The 18,589-nt window shown below is 41.7% G+C and overlaps 1 protein-coding gene and 1 pseudogene across 1 annotated transcript; one reads left to right on the plus strand and one right to left on the minus strand.

Annotated features, from left to right (window-relative positions):
* Nucleotides 1-37: 37 nt before the first annotated feature.
* LOC137267634 (uncharacterized) lies at nucleotides 38-8,914 on the minus strand (annotated as a pseudogene).
* LOC137268586 (uncharacterized) lies at nucleotides 8,473-18,275 on the plus strand. The gene is made up of 2 exons (XM_067803160.1): nucleotides 8,473-9,808; nucleotides 15,302-18,275. The coding sequence occupies exons 1-2, from the start codon at nucleotides 9,433-9,435 to the stop codon at nucleotides 16,219-16,221; spliced, it is 1,296 nt and encodes a 431-aa protein (XP_067659261.1). The 5' UTR covers nucleotides 8,473-9,432; the 3' UTR covers nucleotides 16,222-18,275.
* Nucleotides 18,276-18,589: the final 314 nt, after the last annotated feature.

Below are 18,589 nucleotides of genomic sequence, written 5' to 3' on the forward strand. Positions count from 1 at the left end.
TAAAGTCACCTATCCATGCTTTCTGCTCGATCCACCCTTAATGACGAGCCACTCCACTTTTGTACACAAAATTAATCTTATACAGGCATCCATCCATGTTTAACCACGAGACACTCCTGTTCTCCTGTCCCTTCCATATCTTGCGACCACCGTCCTACACACCTTTCCGGCTAAACCGAGCACCGTCTACAGAAGTCGCACCTCGGATTGGCGGTAAGGCCACTGGAATTCTGCTCTGGCGTCTGCTTGGGGGATTTCTACGTGGACCGGCTGGGGGAGTGGGGACCAGCTGTGGCAGATGAACGGGAGACTGGCTTTGTTTCTTCTCAGGTGGTGTAGCTGTCGTCTGCTTGAGAGATGCCACGGTCTTGTTGTTCTCCGTGATAGGCGGCAGATGAAGCAGATCCTTCCTGGACTTGCCTGTGTATGGACGACGTCTGGCTGATCCCGCCCTGCCGTTATCGGAAGCTGTGGGAGGTCTAGGAACTATTGTCTCTCTTATGTTCTCAACATCTGGGAGTTCTTCGTCCTCAATGTCCTCACCCTCCATGTTCATCCAGAGTTTCCTCAGAGAATTGTTTTCCAGAACAGTCTTGAAGTAAGATTTCCTCAATGCCATGTTTTCATCTTGGAGGGAATGCAGTTTGTCAATGGCCTTCTTCAACGGCTGTTTTCTGACCAGAGTCATCTTAAGGTCCAGAAGCTTGGCCTGATTATTGTGCCAGTCCGGCTTGTAGATGTCGTACTGTTCTCGATAGAATTTGAGGTCCTTCTCCGTCTTGGCATTTGTTCTCTGCATCAGTCGGAGTTCTCGTCTCACATTCTCCATGTCCTGTCTGTATTCGGCCTCGATACTCTGGAGATGCTTCAAGAAGCTGCAAGAGAAGAGGTGGGTGCTTCCATCAGACAGTTGGGAAACGTGAAGACAAAGGTTCATTGTTACTGATTATTTATTGCTCACACAAAGGAATATTCTTAAACAAGGCGACAGAATCCTTTTCATATGCATAAGATATCCCAAATGCATAGATAAATGCCCGAGCTGTTGATCGCAGGATTGTCTGGTTCAGACTCGATTATTCACATGCCGCTGCAATATAGCTCCAATATTGCTGAGTGCCGCCGACATTAAACAACAAACAAATAAAACAATGGTAGAAATAACATAACGTGAACATATAAAATACGAAGAGAGAAAGACCTTCAGACTTCTTCAGGGACCGCACCAAGAACCCACATATCCAAACACTTCAAGAAACACATTAAGCGAATTCCATTCTTATTACAACAATCTCTTCAAAGTCAAAAGGCGAAATGTGGATACGTGACATGAAACATTTGATAATGCTTCCAGGTAATACTTGTACTGTTTGCGGTGCCTACCATTCCTCTTCGCTGAGCTTCGGGCTTTCTGGTCTCTTTGGACTTATGTTGGAAACCCCTGCGTGAAACAAAGCAATGATTGCATTATTTAGAGAATAACATCAATGGGAGAGATATAATATATATATTGCACCCTAATAAAGGACACTCTCCTTGAAAGTGATTTATATATGTTTACTGACATAACGTATGGCCGAAATCGTATGTACTCGGTACTTTGGGTCTGTGATCGGAACACGGAGCTAATCGCTGAACTTACCATTGACTGGGGTAGGTGATCGGGACCCTTCGGGCAACTCCGGAATTGGAGACAGAACCTTTGTCCCGGCTCTCACGGCTAACTTATGTAGCAACCGGCCCATCTGAAGAAATATGAACTCTCATGATGGAGCATTGAGACCCACCACAGCTAGGAAACCATTTGATCATCTCTTATTTCACATTTACCGTTAGATCAACTTTGTAGATATGAATGCAACTTGACTTGAATGAGTGAGTTTAGCTTTACGACACATTTAGCAATATTCCAGCAATATCACAGCGGTGGACACAAAAAGAAGTGGGCTTCACACATTAAACCTATTTGGGGAATCAAACGCGAGTCGTCAGAGTGACGAGCGAACGCCTTGACCACTAGGCAACCCCACCGCCCCGTGACAATATGAAGGTCCTGGACAGGTAACCTGCCCTCGCTACTATGGTACAAGGACGTGGCAGGGTGGCCTTGTGGCTAAAGCGTTCGCTCGTCATACCGGAGACTTGGAATCGATCATTCATGAGTACAGGATGCGAAGAACATTCCTGTGTCTGTGATATTACCAGAATATTGATAAACAGTGGCCTAAAGCAGGCGCTTTAACCACTTGGCTAATTGAAGACTAAAGATACGTTATGTTTCCTTAATTTCAAAGTACTAAAAGCATATACGTAACAAACCTTAACACTCTGATGTGATGACGTGTACCAATGATGTTTCTTCAATATTTGGGCAAAACGTAGGTTTAGGAAGGGAGCTAGCAGCAACGTTACCACGCCTCTGCGATCCCAGCTGGATCTGATTGTGATGACGTCATATCACGTGACACATTTATTTGGAAGCGGAAGCAGAGATAGAAGCGCTTCTCGGTTAAACTTCCCGCGAGAAAACTTTGTTTTTCAGACTCAAACACATGATTACATTGGCAGTTCTGGCTATAAAATTACTCAAATTAGTGTGTACAACCAGTCTAAGTAAACGTATCCTCAGTACTTTTCGTTACACTCCACTACTGAGTTTAACGAAACCTTATGGGAGGTCGCGTCAGGTAACCTTTGAGAATGACCAATGAAAACACAACTTACGAAATCGCGATCGTGGACATTCACACACACCTTTTGAAGTTGTTATCTCGAAAAGGTTCGTACACGAACGATTCCTAATGCTATTTAGTGTACGCTTGCTTCCGGGTGATACACACCATGGCAACGGTGAGTAAACAGTCGCTGAAAGTAATGTTTTTGACAATATTCAAGGATGTCATCTAGCGGAAATATTAGCTAATGGTAACTATGTCAACAGAAACCCCAAAGCGTATATACTGCAGATCAAATGATAGTGTTATATGCGGACTTTTGTTTGTGGAGAGATCTGTGTCAGTGACCTGAGTATTTCGAAAGTCCCTCCGATCCCTAAATAGTAGCCGCTGTCTGATTGGTTAAATCTATTTAACATTCTCGCATTTGATTGGACGGTCATTGGTCGCTCAAGGGTTACGCGACCTTCTAGTAGGTTTTGTTAGACTCAGTGGTGGAGTGTAACGAAATAAAAACCATGCGAGTCAAATTTCATGCAAATACTGTTCACCACGATCGCAAGTATCGCCAGGTCATGTACATATTCATATAGCATAAACTACATAATATGTGCGTCCGCGCGTGTTCGTTTCTAGCTTATAAACGACAACCAGGTCCAATGCAAGTAATCGAAAGGAATAAATCAATGTCCATAACATATGAGCAGGACAAGTAAAGAATTGGATCGGCATCCGACAGTCTGCTAGGATTACTGAATGCATATAACAGTATCCCAGTTGCCTAAGTCGATGCTCATGCAGTCAATCACTGGATTGTCTGGCCCAAACTCGATTATTTACAGACAGCTTGAATATTGTTGAATGTAGCATGAAACAACAAACACAAGGAAACAAAAAAGGGCAGAGTAATAAGAATGTGGCTTCATTTCTTAAACATGCATGACGGTGACATAGCTTGTTGGATGTCACTGTTATCAGGGCTCGGTAGGGTAGCCTAATGTTTAAAGCGTCGCTTGTCACGCCAAAGAACAGAGGTTGATTCCCCATTTCTCGTGTCCCCTGCCGTCATATTGCTGGAATATTGCTTAAAGCGCTTAACCATACTCACTTACTATTCACAGCTTTCAAATCTGACGATCGCAATTATCCATACTGTTCCCAGGTATAAAATTCAAAGTTCAGATTGTTTTAAACAATTGTTCCTTGTTTAGAAACATTCATTTCATGTATTGCACGTCGTTTACATAAACGTTTCCTTTACCATGCCCTTTCCTTTATTTTGTGTAACAGTGTAAAGTGCGAACTGAAGGATAGGAGCGTACTTTACCCCAGGGGTCTGGTGAAAGTTACCAATGTTTGAAAGAAGCATTTTACGTTGTAAACTATAGTTTGGCGTGAAATGCACGTAGACCCGTTTTTGTTTTTGTTTTTTGTTTTGTTTTTTGATGGTTTTTTTTTGTTTTGTTTTGTTTGTTTTGTTTTTTGTTTTTTGGGTGTTTTTTTTTAAATAGCTCTTCATCCAATAATCCAATCGATCTCAAACTTTGCAAAGGGATGTTGTGTCACATTGTATATCACCGATTTTATGCATTTGTATGAAAGAATCTGTCTATATAACTGATTAAAGGGAAGGAACTCTAATTTCGTCAATCCTTGTACTACACGAATTGTCTCCTCAGGTGAAATAAGCGTGTTAGCCATAGTTAAATCCCTTTGTTTTTAAACGAGACGACTCCAATTCAAGTGTCCCCTGCATTGATATTTCTCGAATAAAAGGAACGTGAAAGCATATTCACTCACTCACTGGCTCATACACAACCCAGGCTTGACCATCTTCAGAATTCAGTGGGAAAGTGTTCCCGAAGATTACAATGTCAAATAAGAATGTGATTTCGAACCATTCTGACAAACCAAACAACGAAATTCCACCAGGAAATATCTGGAAAATAGAACATAGGGGGTACTGTACACCTTTCCACATTGCATTAATTCCGAAGACGCACATAAAGATATAGATGCCACTACCTTTGTTATAAAAGGTACCACAAGCGTCAACATCATACCGTTGATGGTCAAAGGGAAGGAACTCCAATTCCTCAATTGTAATGCAACAGGAGTTTTGTCTCTTGTTCGAGAGGGAAATAACTAAATGGTAAAGTATTTATATTTATTGCACGAATTATTTATTATTATTTTATTTATTTAAGCGACGTGAAACCATACTCACTCTTACATGACCAAATCTTAACCATCTTCAGAATGCAAAGGCGAAGTGTTCAGTTTAACAACACTGGCGTTCTGATGTAAATGTCAAAGGATGTCAAAGGGTCAAAGTTATTATGAATGGTCATGACGGCTTCTTTACAGCTGACAGCGATGAGGTGTAACGAAGAAATCGCTCTTGATGGTATGAGATAATGGTGTGTACCGCATGCCGTGTGTGGTCAAAGGGAAGGAACTCCTGTACTCGTATTACAAGAGTTGTGTCCCCTAAATGAAATAACCGTGTTAGACAAATGGTATTCAGTATTTAGAGTTATGTCCCTTTGACTATGAACGGGCCGGTCTAACGCGTTATAGTCATACAAGTAGTGTGTAAAAAATGAAGTATACCGACTGAACAGAAAGAACATCACATTGTGCGTGGGTAGCCTTTGAAACCGTACCCCTTCCAGTCTGAACACATTCCACAAAATACGTAACTTCTGAGATGAGTGCATGTAAAACCTAGTGCACTGGGGTATCTCACTTTGACCGTAGTCGCTGACACGGCTCCTCAGTAGGATACGACGGGTGAATTAGAAGAAATCTGAAATTTTGTCGTCGCTATCCATAAACCAGCCAGGGCACTTATTCTCGAAACGTTCGTAGCCCTAAGAATTCTTAACTTTGGACGTAGCCAATGTGTTAAGAATGGGCTTAAGAACTTCGTAGGGCTACGAACGTTTCGAGAATAGCTGGCCAGGCTATTCTCGAAACGTTCGTAAGCTTCGTTTTCTGCTCGGATGTCACAAGGTGCAGGGAGTTAGTCTAAGATCTCGTAACTTTTCTCGTAGCATACGTACCTCCTATGCAGTAACAAAGAAAGTACGAATGCTACGAGAAAAGTTACGAGATCTTAGGCTAACGAGAGCTTTGTGAAACGGGACCCAGAACCTAATTCTACCCGAGGGTGAGTTCATCATACTGAACATTACACTGGGTATGACCAGGGAGGATATATGTAGCGGGAGAAGAAACTTCTCGAAAAGCAGCTGAACGTATGTCTCGGGTCTTTTCGTAACCAGTGTAGCCAATATGGTGGCAGCGCAGTATTTAAGAATGAGCCTGGTTTGTTTTCAACAGTTGATAAAGTTTGTTGAGTGTTGTAACAACTGAAATCCAACATGTAGAAGATAGGTTAACTATTTTGTCACTTCAGTTTAAGTCAAATAATTGGTATTAGTGTCCGTATTAGGACAGTAGATTTGTAGTAAAGTTTCAAGTCGGTATGTTATCGCTCACTGGCTTCTATTCTCGATTCACCGCTAAGACAGACTAAACTGTGCCGATGAAAACTTCTTTCACACATTCGTTTACTTTTTAGAAGGAAAACATACCGTTAATTGAAAATGTATTTGCAAGTAATTGTGACAGTTTTATGGCTAATAAAGTGATAGGGTGTAATTGAGGTGTATGAAAAATATGACATTTCGCCGATCTGTTCTGATCCGCCATTGAAATACTACACGCTGTTTCGCATATACATTTAATTCTTATGAGGGGAATATACTATAAGATGAAATGTGTTTGCAAATAATGGTGATAGTTTCATAATCTAAAACAAAATGTTAGGGTGCATTTGAGGTGTGTGAAAAATCTGATCTGATTCGCCATTGATGCTTGAGGGTTATAGTTCCATAACTTCTTTCTTTCTTTTTGATCTTATTATTTGACAAAACTGTGATAGCTTTACACTTTATATTTGAGGGCAGTGGGACAGTGTCAGTTCACATTTTGTTAACGTCCATTCCATTCCCCGCATGCAATAAGATATCTGAAGTAGTTATTAATGTAAACTAAAATGTCTCAAAGTAGATTTTTAAAAAGCACAGCTGATGTTAACACGTGTTCTCGCGATATTTTTGCGTTCTTTAACATGTTTTGGGAGGGAAGGGTGTATAATTAATTCTTTCATTCATCCACATATGTACTTCTTTCATTTATTCTTTTTCTTTCATCTTTCATTCATTCACATAATTCTTGCTCTTAATTCTTACCACAATTCATTCATTCATTGTAAAATTCCGACTGATACAGTAAACTGGCTGAAGTTCTGTTGAACACAACTGAAGTTGCGCTGGGAACGAGCTAAGTCACTGTGTGCGTTGGAGCATAACGAGGCACACGTAATTAGTACAAATGGTAAAGAAAGCAAGCGAGTGACCTATCCCTGTTGTAGAGTATCCCTGGTATGACCAACCCGCTTTACATTGGTCTTCAGCAAACCCATGCTTCTCGCAAGAAGCGACTAGCGGGATCGGGCTGTTAGGTTCCGTGACTTGGTTCATGCATGTGATTCTATTCCCAACCGCGTAGATAGGTGCTCACGATGACCATCACTGGATTGTCAAGACCATAATTGATAATTTACCATCATACAGCTGAGTGTCGCGTTACACAATAAACAGACACAAAGATGGAGGCAGTAGTGCATTGTCATCAGGATAACGAGTGTTTATTTATTACGAGGGCGAAAATATCATACGAGGTCCTTCGGCATGACGAGCGTATGGTTTAACCACTTGGCTACCCTTATCCACCCAGCCCGAATCACAAGGAAGATATGTTCAGAGACCTCGTACTCGATAATATCTATCTTAAGCACGAACTGCAATACCAGTGTTGTTAATCTTTGGTATAAACCAGCTTTTCTCTAATTAATATCTTTGTGTCAGAAAAGAGATGTTAGGAACCAAAATCATAATTATGACGTCAAAAGCGATACGGATAGATCATTCGTCCAATGAGCTGTAATTCCTTTTGTTGAGTGATGTCTCCCAAATGTCCACCAGAACCAAATGATGATTGAATTACAGATTCGCCATAATAATTCAGCTCGGTTTATGTTCCAAATTTCCAACAGTTTCCAAGTTTTAAAGCTTATGTTATAAGGTGAAAATTGCAATCGTATACAAGAAACGATTTATACATCTATCACTGAGATTTGCGGTTAGTTCGGCATAACACCAATGCTATTACTATTGGGTAATATATTAAGGGATGGAAAAAGGGAATAAATGTCAAACAACACAACAGAATAGATTCGTCAAGTAGCAATTAAAGCTGAGTCACTGATTAGAATTAAGGGAGATTTCCAATCACGAGGTACGACATGAGACCAGGGAATGATGTAACTTTTAACGAATCAGAGAGATGGTAGATGGTCATGTGACAAGGGTGGAGCAGGCTCGAACACCTTAAAAAGATACCGTCAGCACAAAAAGGTGCGAGGTGCGGTGCGGGTTGAAGAGACAGTAGAACGCTCACATCCCGAGAGCTTGCCCTACCCTGTCCAGGCCAAGACCAATTGTTATGAAGAGAGGGATCGAGTAAACCGATGTGAGTATAGAAACTTGTGTTGAGTTATTCACTGTATGCCAGAGTGCCAGTACACGAATGATATGCGCTAGTTAGGAATCCCGGTTGTCAGACCAGTTATTCCTAGATGTAGCCCCGGACAGATCAAGCGAGTATGCCACCAGAGCTGGCAGCACCCCCAATAAGGCAGAACGGTCGTCGTAACGGGTAACTGGTAAGAGGGTTTACTAACACCCAAATCCCAGTTACGACATGGTGGAGATGGCGGGTTTTGTCTTGAACAAAATATTTAAGACGTTCCCCTGCATTTGTTTACACAAGACCGTTCATACCTTTTCATTCGCTCGTACTGACGTTTGACGACTGTAGATTTCTTTTCGCCGTTTGAATATGGTATCTGCAGTATTTTTTCCACCCCTCTTGACTTGTAATGTCTCAACCAAATGATTCTGACTTATCGACGTCATATGACAGTACGATCTTTCACCCCATCATTTCTAACATTTTTACTAATCCGGCCCGCCTAGGTTTAATACAGCCACCGTTACGATCTTCCACCCCCCAGGATCCCCAGAATCTGCCTCCATCTGACGCTTCGGGCTCAGTTCCACCTGTTCTTCAAAACTTTCCTCATTCTGTTTCTCAGGACTCCCTCTCATCCCTTTCTCAGGAGGATTTAGAATCTTCAAGTTCCTCTACACATTTGGCAGATGTAGATATACTTGTAAGTTCCAATTCTGAATTCACGATGGGCGATTCCACTTTAATGCCAGAACATTTTACAGGTAAAGATAGTTCTCATGCTGAGGAATGGCTTGATCGTTTTCTCCATTTTGCTAATTTCAAACAATGGAATCACGTTCAGAAAATACAGGTTTTCCCACTCTTTTTAAAGGATTCGGCATACTTGTGGTATAAAGACGTGCTGCAGACATCAGACAATGAATTCATTCTGTTTGACGAAGTCCAAAAGTTGTTTAAGGACAAATATGTCCACCCAACCGATCGATGATCTCTGCTCGAAAAGTTTGGATCACGTAAATTATTACCAACTGAAACCATAGATGTGTATTTGGCAGAATTAACAGAGACAGCTAGTCTGTTAGGTAAGACAGAAACGGACATACTGGACGCATTTGTTAGGGGACTGGATGATAGTACACGGCAACACGTGCTAATGAAACAGCCTAAAACTCTCAATGACGCTGTTTCATTTGCGCGGCTTGCTCGATCGATATTACCTCAGGGAAAACAGGACCAGGGAGTGAGCACGGCAATCGATACTCTGAGAGAACAGATTGCTGCTCTATCGGCGAAACTGACCCCGTCGCCACGGGTCAATACTTTTCAGTACCAACAGGACAGGCGCTCCAAATCTGCCAGCCCACCCAACAGGTATCCATCAGGACCGCCCCAGCCACCACACCCTCAGTTTTGGCAACAGTCATCTCCAGAGCCATACTATCAACGGAGACAACAGCCCCTTCCCCAAAGAAACAACTTCAGACAGGGACGCAACATGGGCCGGAACCAGCAATGCTATCGATGCGGAGGTGAGTATGTTTTTTCTCATGCTGATAAGTGTCCGGCGCGAAATGCGAAATGTCATTTTTGTCAGAAAGTGGGACATTTTCATCAGGTATGCAGGGCTAGGAGTCGATCAAACACTATCCAACGTCAATAGCAATTACAGTCTCGATCACGTAGTTCTCAACTTCGAAATTAAAGTCGCCACATCCTTCTGCCCCATCTTTCAATGAACGCCCATCTCCTTTTTTCCAAGTAACATCAAAGGTTGATAACAGGCATAGGATACATGTCATATTAGGAGACCAACTGATTTCTTCTATAGTGGATTCTGGTGCTGCTATTAGTGTCATAACCTTAGATGCATTTAATGCGTCAGGTTTAAGAAACAAAATTTCTATTCAACAATCAGATGTTATATCACTTCAAGGAATAGGTTCTACTGTAGTCCCGGTCATAGGACAAGTTCTACTTCCCATCACAATTGGTAGTTTTCAAACAGAACACTGTTTTCAGGTTGTTACAACGTTAGCGTCGCCTATGTTCTTAGGTTTAGACTTTTTGACCCAACAAGCTGCAATTCTGAATTATCAATCTTTCACATTGACCCTTCAAAATGGGTTAACAGTAGTTCCGGTTTGGTCACATAATAGTGAGCCCCTTCCTATTCTGGACCATCCCAAAGAATCTGAACAGATACCGGTTCGTTCATTGACGGCTGTCACCATTCCCCCTCAATCTGAAATTATTTTTCCAGTTTATGTGAGTGGATTCCCGTCTGATCATGTAGGCATATGTGAACCTAACCCTCTCTTAGCAGAAACACATCAGGTCTTAGGAGCTCGTTGCGTTGTTTCCGCAACTCCTGGAAAATCTGTGTACCAAATAATCAATACTAATGCTTATGCTGTAGAGATCCCCAAAGGTCATGAAGTAGCTCATTTTACCATTGTCCCGTCAGAGGAAATTGCGCCTATGCAGTCATCTGCCTCACACAAGGAGGAACCGCCCCTTTCGCAATCTGAAATTGATGCAAGGTTACGTGATTTGAATATTGATTTTTCGGCATCCCCTCTGTCCCAGGAACAACAGGTTAGGCTTGGTCAACTGTTAGCCAAGTATCGGGATTGCTTTGCTATTAATCTCTCGGAGATAGGTTTGAATGATTCTGTACAACATAACATTGATACAGCAGATGCCCCACCGGTGAGACAACGGTTTTACCGTACTAATCCTGCAATGCGTGCAGAGATAGATCGTCAGGTTCAGGAATTAGTAGACTTAGGCATTTGTGAACCAGACCATACTAGCCCCTGGGCCTCTCCTGTTGTTATGGTACCTAAAAACAGCCCAAAGGTTCCCCTCCATCTTGGCGACTAGCGGTAGACTACAGAGTTGTAAATTCACTCTGTCGGCCAGTAGCGTTTCCAATGCCCAGACTAGAAAATGTTCTTGATGTCCTAGGTACATCCCATGCCCAGTTTTACACAACTACTGATTTGGCATCAGAGTATTGGCAGATAGCTTTAAATGAGGACAGTAAGCCTAAAAGTGCTTTTGTGACAGCTAGTGGCACCTACCATTTCAATCGTATGGCCTTTGGTCTGGCCTCTGCACCAGCCACTTTTCAAAGATTGATTAATGACGTTTTCCGCAATCTAAATTGGCGTAAAACAATATGTTATTTGGATGATGTATTGTGCTTTTCCCGAGATTTTGACACCCATCTGAAAGATCTAGAAGAGGTTTTCTTGTGCTTGCGCAAAGCAAATTTAAAAGCGAAGCCATCCAAGTGCCAGTTTGCGAAATCATCTGTTGCATATTTAGGCCATATTTTTTCACAAAATGGTGTACAAGTTGATCCAGAGAAAACTAGCGTGATAGCAAATTTCAAGACCCCCAAAACACCCAAGGAAGTCAAAAGTTTCCTCGGTATAGTAGGATTTTATCGCCGTTTTATTCAGGGCTTTTCAAAAATAGCTGCTCCTCTGCACATCCTGATACAAAAGGACAAACCATTTGTATGGACCGACGCCCAGGAAAACGCATTTCAAACCCTTAAGTCGGCTTTACTCAAATCGCCAATCCTAGCGTTTCCGGATTTTGACAAACCATTCATTCTGTACACTGATGCGAGTGATGAGGCTTTAGGCTGCTTATTAGGTCAGAGAGATGGAAATGGCAAGGATGTAGTCATTACTTACAGTGGTCGTGCTTTATCTAAAGCGGAGAAAAACTATGGAATAACAGAAAAAGAATGTTTGGCAGTCGTGTCGGGAATTAAACATTTCCAGGTATATCTGACACACGCTCCATTTACGGTTGTGACAGATCACAGGGCTTTACAATATTTGAACGACAATAAGGACCGCTCAGCTAGGTTGAGCCGCTGGTCACTTTTGTTGAGTGATTTCACTTTCACCGTTCAATATCGACCCGGCAAGAAGTTAGGTAATGCGGATTTTGTATCCCGTTTGCCGCATCCAGAATGCCCACCTGACTCAGATGACCCACTTTCTGATATTCCCTATCTATTTGCCACCGACGTGCATCGTGTATGCAACGCTGCCTCTCCCTCGCCGGACAGCGATAGCGATCATTCAGTTATCACTACACATGAGGATTCATCAGACTTGTATGACAAAGACATTAGCAATAATCCTCTTAGTGTAATTCCAGAGTTTCAGGGAGATTATTCAATAGCACAAAGACAATATGATGACCCTGAGCTCAAACCATTGATTGACTGCATTAGGTCTCATGCATTTACCAAGGATGACAAGACTACTCGTGCACTGTTGTTACAAAGTCAGGATTATGTCATTGATGATGATATACTATATCATTTGTATGCGCCGCCTGGACCCGGCCATAGAAAAGACAGAATTATTCGTCAGTTAGTGATTCCTAAATCTTTGATAAACAGTGTTCTCCAATCATATCATGATAGTTTGTTAGCAGGACATGTTGGTATTGATAGGACATTCAATGCTATTAGACAGAAATACTACTGGTCCCACATGTTGGATGACATAAAGCAATACATTATGTCATGTACGGCCTGTCAAGTCAATAAACGTGATTTTCACAAGAAACCTGCTCCATTACAACCCCTACCTGTCCCAGGTAAATTATTTGATCGGGTACAAGCTGATTTCTTGGGACCATTATCGACTACGAAAGCATCACACCGGTACATCTTTTTGTTGACTTGTGCATTTTCGCGATGGAGTGTAGCCATCCCTCTTTCAACACTGGAAGCGGCAGAGGTGGCTCAGACATTCTACTCCAAGTATATTTGTGTTTATGGAATCCCAAGAGTGCTATTAACTGATAATGGTACTTCCTTCACCAGTAAGCTGTTTACTGCAGTGTGTTCAATATTAGGGATCGAAGCTTTGAAAACTAGTAGTTACCATCAGCAGACTAATGGAGCTTGTGAGAGACTGAACTCATTCATTATGCAAACGCTCCGTATGTTTATCAATGATAATCAAGACAATTGGGATGATCTCCTCCCTAGTGTTATGTTTGCGTATAACACTAGCCCAGCAACACAGAGTACGGGATTTTCCCCATATTTCCTCCTGTTTGGTCAAGAATGTTCAGTGCCCATTGATGTTGAATTACAGTCAAGTGAACCTCTTCCACAAACAATTAAACAAAGACTTGATGCTATTTTACATCATGTGGAGGTTACTAGACAATTGGCACGCACCAATTTACAACAAGCACATGAGAAAGCTAAGTGTTATTATGACAGGAATACCTCAAACCCTATTTTTCAGCTGGGAGACAAAGTGTGGCTCCACGCAACCGCGCGTGTTGTGGGTAAATGTCGAAAGTTAGGACAGATTTTTCATGGACCTTTTTACATTGCTGATGAATTGCCCCACTTTACGTACAAACTGCGTCGTTGTGATGACCATAGATTACTTAAAGTGCCTGTCCACGCGAACCGCTTGAGAAGATTTGTCAATCCTAAGGAGAGATTAACTAACGTCATTCCTCGTACGCAAACTGACATGCCCCTTAATCAGTCTCAGCTTGATGCGTCTGAGTCGGACACAGACGTGACGAACACCGCGTCACAGCAACAGTCAGCAAAACAGACAAAAGATTCTACTTTTGATTTACACGATGATGATGTCTTCATTGTTAAACGAATCTTGGCTCACAAACTGGTTAATGGTGAGAAATACTACAAAATCCACTGGGAAAATTTCTCGGTGCAAGAAGCAACATGGGAACCTGAATCCAATATCCCACAAAGCTTAATTCGCGACTACATGATTCATAAATCATTGCGGAAAAAGAAGAAGCGCAAGCATTAGCGTGTGCAATACAGTTTCGCAGCGCCTACAGTTTGTTTGATTTATTAATATATTTTGTTCCTTTTTCAGTTTGCCACAGCAATATCAAGTTGGAGAGGGCCCCTCTAATATTGATTTTTGCATGTGTTTTATTGCAGGAAAATACCTAGTTGATGCTATATACATGGAGCACAGCTCATATCGATACATGCTATAGATCATTCATTCATTATAATGTTACATATGTCATTGTCCCAAGGTAACAAGACAACAGAAATGTTTCCATATATTGATGTATGTATTGTCTTGTCAAATGTCTTGTTGTGCACATTCAGAGTACTTGGACTACATACAGTCACATGTTGGTTGATGATGAAAAATATATTCCTGTACACGGATTATGATTAATGACCAAACGTTGTTAAGGTTTGGGTCACGTCGCATACTACTACTTGATGAATACATTCCCGAGTTACTGACCACAAACGTGTAGGTCAAGTTACATATAGTCCTACTATTTGTCCGCGAACGATTATAAATCGTGTTGTCCAGAAGAGACGTTGTACATATTCGCGGACTATTACAAAGCAATTCGCTATGTGCGTATACAGGTGCAAAAAGAAATGAACTACGCTATACAGAGCTCTGACGATAGTGCGTTGCGCGACGATTCAGTATACTGACAAATCCGATGATATTCCGTGCGAACTACAGTGAAATCGATGTTTTCAATAAAAAACGGTGCAGTACGTTGATGTGCAGTGAAATACAGTGGAATGCGTTGATATTCAATGAAATACGATGAAATACTATGTCGCTCAATGAAAGACGGTGATGAACACAGAATTACAGTTACACGACTCGAGAGAAGTCAAGAAAAGTCTGTGTTCAATGATTCTATTATGCTTACATACATATATTCTGTGATGAAGAAATCTTTGCATGAAACAAAATGTTGTTGAATGTTGTTTGTTCGCATGCATCTTGGTGGGACACTACTGTTACTTCTGTGTGACGATTATTAACATTTTAAATACTGTAACATTAGATTTACTATTCCTGGTAGCAGATATAAGGTGAACGTACTTTCACTGTGACTATTTTTCCAATCCATGGAATTTCCTAATAATACTATTAATAACATATATCATTTTCTTTTACATTTCTGTTTATGATTCATGGTTGACTTTCTTTGATTTTTTTTAGCAACAAGAACTCTTCGACGACCAGTTTGGGTCTTGTTTACTCTCATGGCGCTTGTCAGCATCCAACTCCAAGTTGCTTCTGTTCATACAGAACTTCGACTGCCATGGGGAGTCGTCTTCGTTCATACGTCGCGTATTGACATTGCCCAAAATAAATGGGTTCATGTATTTAAATACCAAATGCCAGATTTGGTGGGTATGGGCAATAGACCCAACTACCAAAATCTATGTGGTGAATATTCATTACTGGCTCTTTTGGATTTTCTAGAACGGGAATTTGCTTTCCCTGCCTGCCATTTTATACGTCATATCGATACCACCTTCCCGCTAAACCACACTTTTATCGGCCATCTGGTTGACAATACGCGCCGTGGGTACCAAAGATGGTCGCATCAATCCTCTTGCGTTTTCTGCAGAAAGTCTATTCCTTTCGTAGCAGGCCCAACCTTTAACATTTTACCGCTCCCCTGTTGCTATGCAACCATTCATAGGGGCTGCGCTGACCGTTTTCGGGCCTTATCCTCGGTGCCGGGAGATATCCCATACATATATTGTCCTGACTGTGGTACTCCGTACCTTAATGGGCGTGTGGTCCTCACCCACATTGTCAGGTCAATGCCACCTTTGCGTCTTCGTTGTTTAACACAACATCAGTTGGCTCCCCGCCCAGCCAGTGCACCGCCTCTAATTTCTTCTCCTTCAGAGCCCACTATCTCTCCACTTTCTCCTTCCAACCTTTCACTCATACACCCACCGCGGTCCCCACGTCACCACGAGGATTCCTCGGACGGTGGGTGGTTATCGAGCGGGTCCGACGAGCCTACCCGTCGCTCAAATCTACCTGCTCAACCGAATTCACCAGCAGTATCCTCTGAATCAGAATCATATCTAGACTATCCACACGTGTCCAGAGCAGCCTAAAATAATGTCGTACATCATTTCTATATCTATATATACATATATATATATGTATTGCAAACGTATTCCATTTTAACCTTTAGTATATGTCTGTATTTACAATTACTCGATCATATAACATCCTATATTTTGTAAATTTATATTCTACCTATTTAACCATGTAACAAGTAATTGATATTATCTCCTTACTATACTCTCCATATTCTTTCTTAGATTAACCTTGTATACTGTCAGATGGCTATAAGTTTATTGTTCATACAATATGTTACACGCACAGTCTGGAGAATTGGTAATTCTTTCACTTTCCTGTACCTGTACTTGTCTATATGTAGTGTTGATGATGTTTATCTGTCAATACAGATAACACTCGATTCGCATCTCTCTTTAACGTATTCCTATAATCCCTCTCTCGAATTTCTATGTTGTTTGTTAAAGTATGTTGCACCACAAAGTATGTGTCTTAAGTGTTTATAATAATATCTTGTCGATGATTACAACCACATCAACGTATTCTGGTGTGGGTCGCTCGTAAGCTTAAGCCCAGTACACACGGGTTAATGCGTCGTTTGTACCTTGTATCGTACTTTGTCTTCACAAGTTCCTTACTTGGCTACATACCTCCATGGAGCATAATATCCAATTCAGGTCGTTGTCATCCATATTACCATGTCTCTAGAACTTCACTACTGTTTACATTATGTCACAGAGGTTGGTTGTGGTTTAACACTTTTTCTCAAGTGTTGCAGCTCCATAACCGATCAACGTTCAGTTGGGACAGAAGTTACACACGTCCCCTACTGTCATCGGACCCCCGCCAACATCGATCATCTGACTCCACACTTCAGTGCGCTCACGTCACAGCCAATGCACACGCCAGACGACTTAACACACTACGTTGTCCATCATCGCCTAGCATCGCAGATGACATTGTTCTGCCACCCATCCATGGCACGATCGTTCAACTTGATCTGCTGCTCGTCGGGTAAACAACATGTTTGTCCAGGACAATCTACTGATGTGCGGACATTTTTCAACTTCTCACGAGGTTATCTAACAAGATCATCCTGTTGGATCTTACCACGCTGTGTGTTTCATAACTAACTCTTCGCTGTGTGTACAATCTAACATTCGTTGTGGAGTTCGGTAACAGTGCCGGGCAGTTTATGCTGAACTTTTCCTGCCCAAACTAGTGACAGTAAATTCGTTTGGGGACCGATGACCAGTGAACTTTGTGACATTTGAGCTTGATCAGAACATGTCTGCTCATACACAGTGACATTTAATCGTCGTTATTATTTTTTTAACTTTATCGGAATAGGACTTGTGCTGTTGTGTACATGCTTTTGGTGCTCGTTCGAAGTAACACAGGAGCCATTCTCTTTCGCTCGTCAGTTAGGTACCTTTGGCATACTGATCGCTTTTGCGTTTCGTATTAACTTTCGTCAGAAAGATTCCACATTTACTCTTCGATTTACGTGCTCCTGTATTGCTTCGTCTCTATGTTATGTTATGTTTTTTTTACATCCCTTCCATGTTCTCATGTTCACTTATTCCGAGCTGTGGGCAGCTCTTGTCCACAGGCGGAGGATGTTATAAGGTGAAAATTGCAATCGTATACAAGAAACGATTTATACATCTATCACTGAGATTTGCGGTTAGTTCGGCATAACACCAATGCTATTACTATTGGGTAATATATTAAGGGATGGAAAAAGGGAATAAATGTCAAACAACACAACAGAATAGATTCGTCAAGTAGCAATTAAAGCTGAGTCACTGATTAGAATTAAGGGAGATTTCCAATCACGAGGTACGACATGAGACCAGGGAATGATGTAACTTTTAACGAATCAGAGAGATGGTAGATGGTCATGTGACAAGGGTGGAGCAGGCTCGAACACCTTAAAAAGATACCGTCAGCACAAAAAGGTGCGAGGTGCGGTGCGGGTTGAAGAGACAGTAGAACGCTCACATCCCGAGAGCTTGCCCTACCCTGTCCAGGCCAAGACCAATTGTTATGAAGAGAGGGATCGAGTAAACCGATGTGAGTATAGAAACTTGTGTTGAGTTATTCACTGTATGCCAGAGTGCCAGTACACGAATGATATGCGCTAGTTAGGAATCCCGGTTGTCAGACCAGTTATTCCTAGATGTAGCCCCGGACAGATCAAGCGAGTATGCCACCAGAGCTGGCAGCACCCCCAATAAGGCAGAACGGTCGTCGTAACGGGTAACTGGTAAGAGGGTTTACTAACACCCAAATCCCAGTTACGACACTTACATACCATCAAAACAATGAAAATAATTGAAACAACAAAAAACATAAAATAACAAAACAGAATTATAATTTATTCACCACACATATTACACA

The sequence above is a fragment of the Haliotis asinina genome, chromosome 16 (genome assembly GCF_037392515.1).
Source record: "Haliotis asinina isolate JCU_RB_2024 chromosome 16, JCU_Hal_asi_v2, whole genome shotgun sequence".
Taxonomy (NCBI): Eukaryota; Metazoa; Mollusca; class Gastropoda; order Lepetellida; family Haliotidae; genus Haliotis; species Haliotis asinina.

Excerpts from the sequence above, each read along its gene's own strand:
- LOC137268586 (XM_067803160.1), top strand. The coding sequence starts at position 9,433 with ATGAAACAGCCTAAAACTCTCAATGACGCTGTTTCATTTGCGCGGCTT. Across the intron at positions 9,809-15,301 it reads GCAATGCTATCGATGCGGAG|CAACAAGAACTCTTCGACGA; the intron begins GTGAGTATGTTT and ends GATTTTTTTTAG.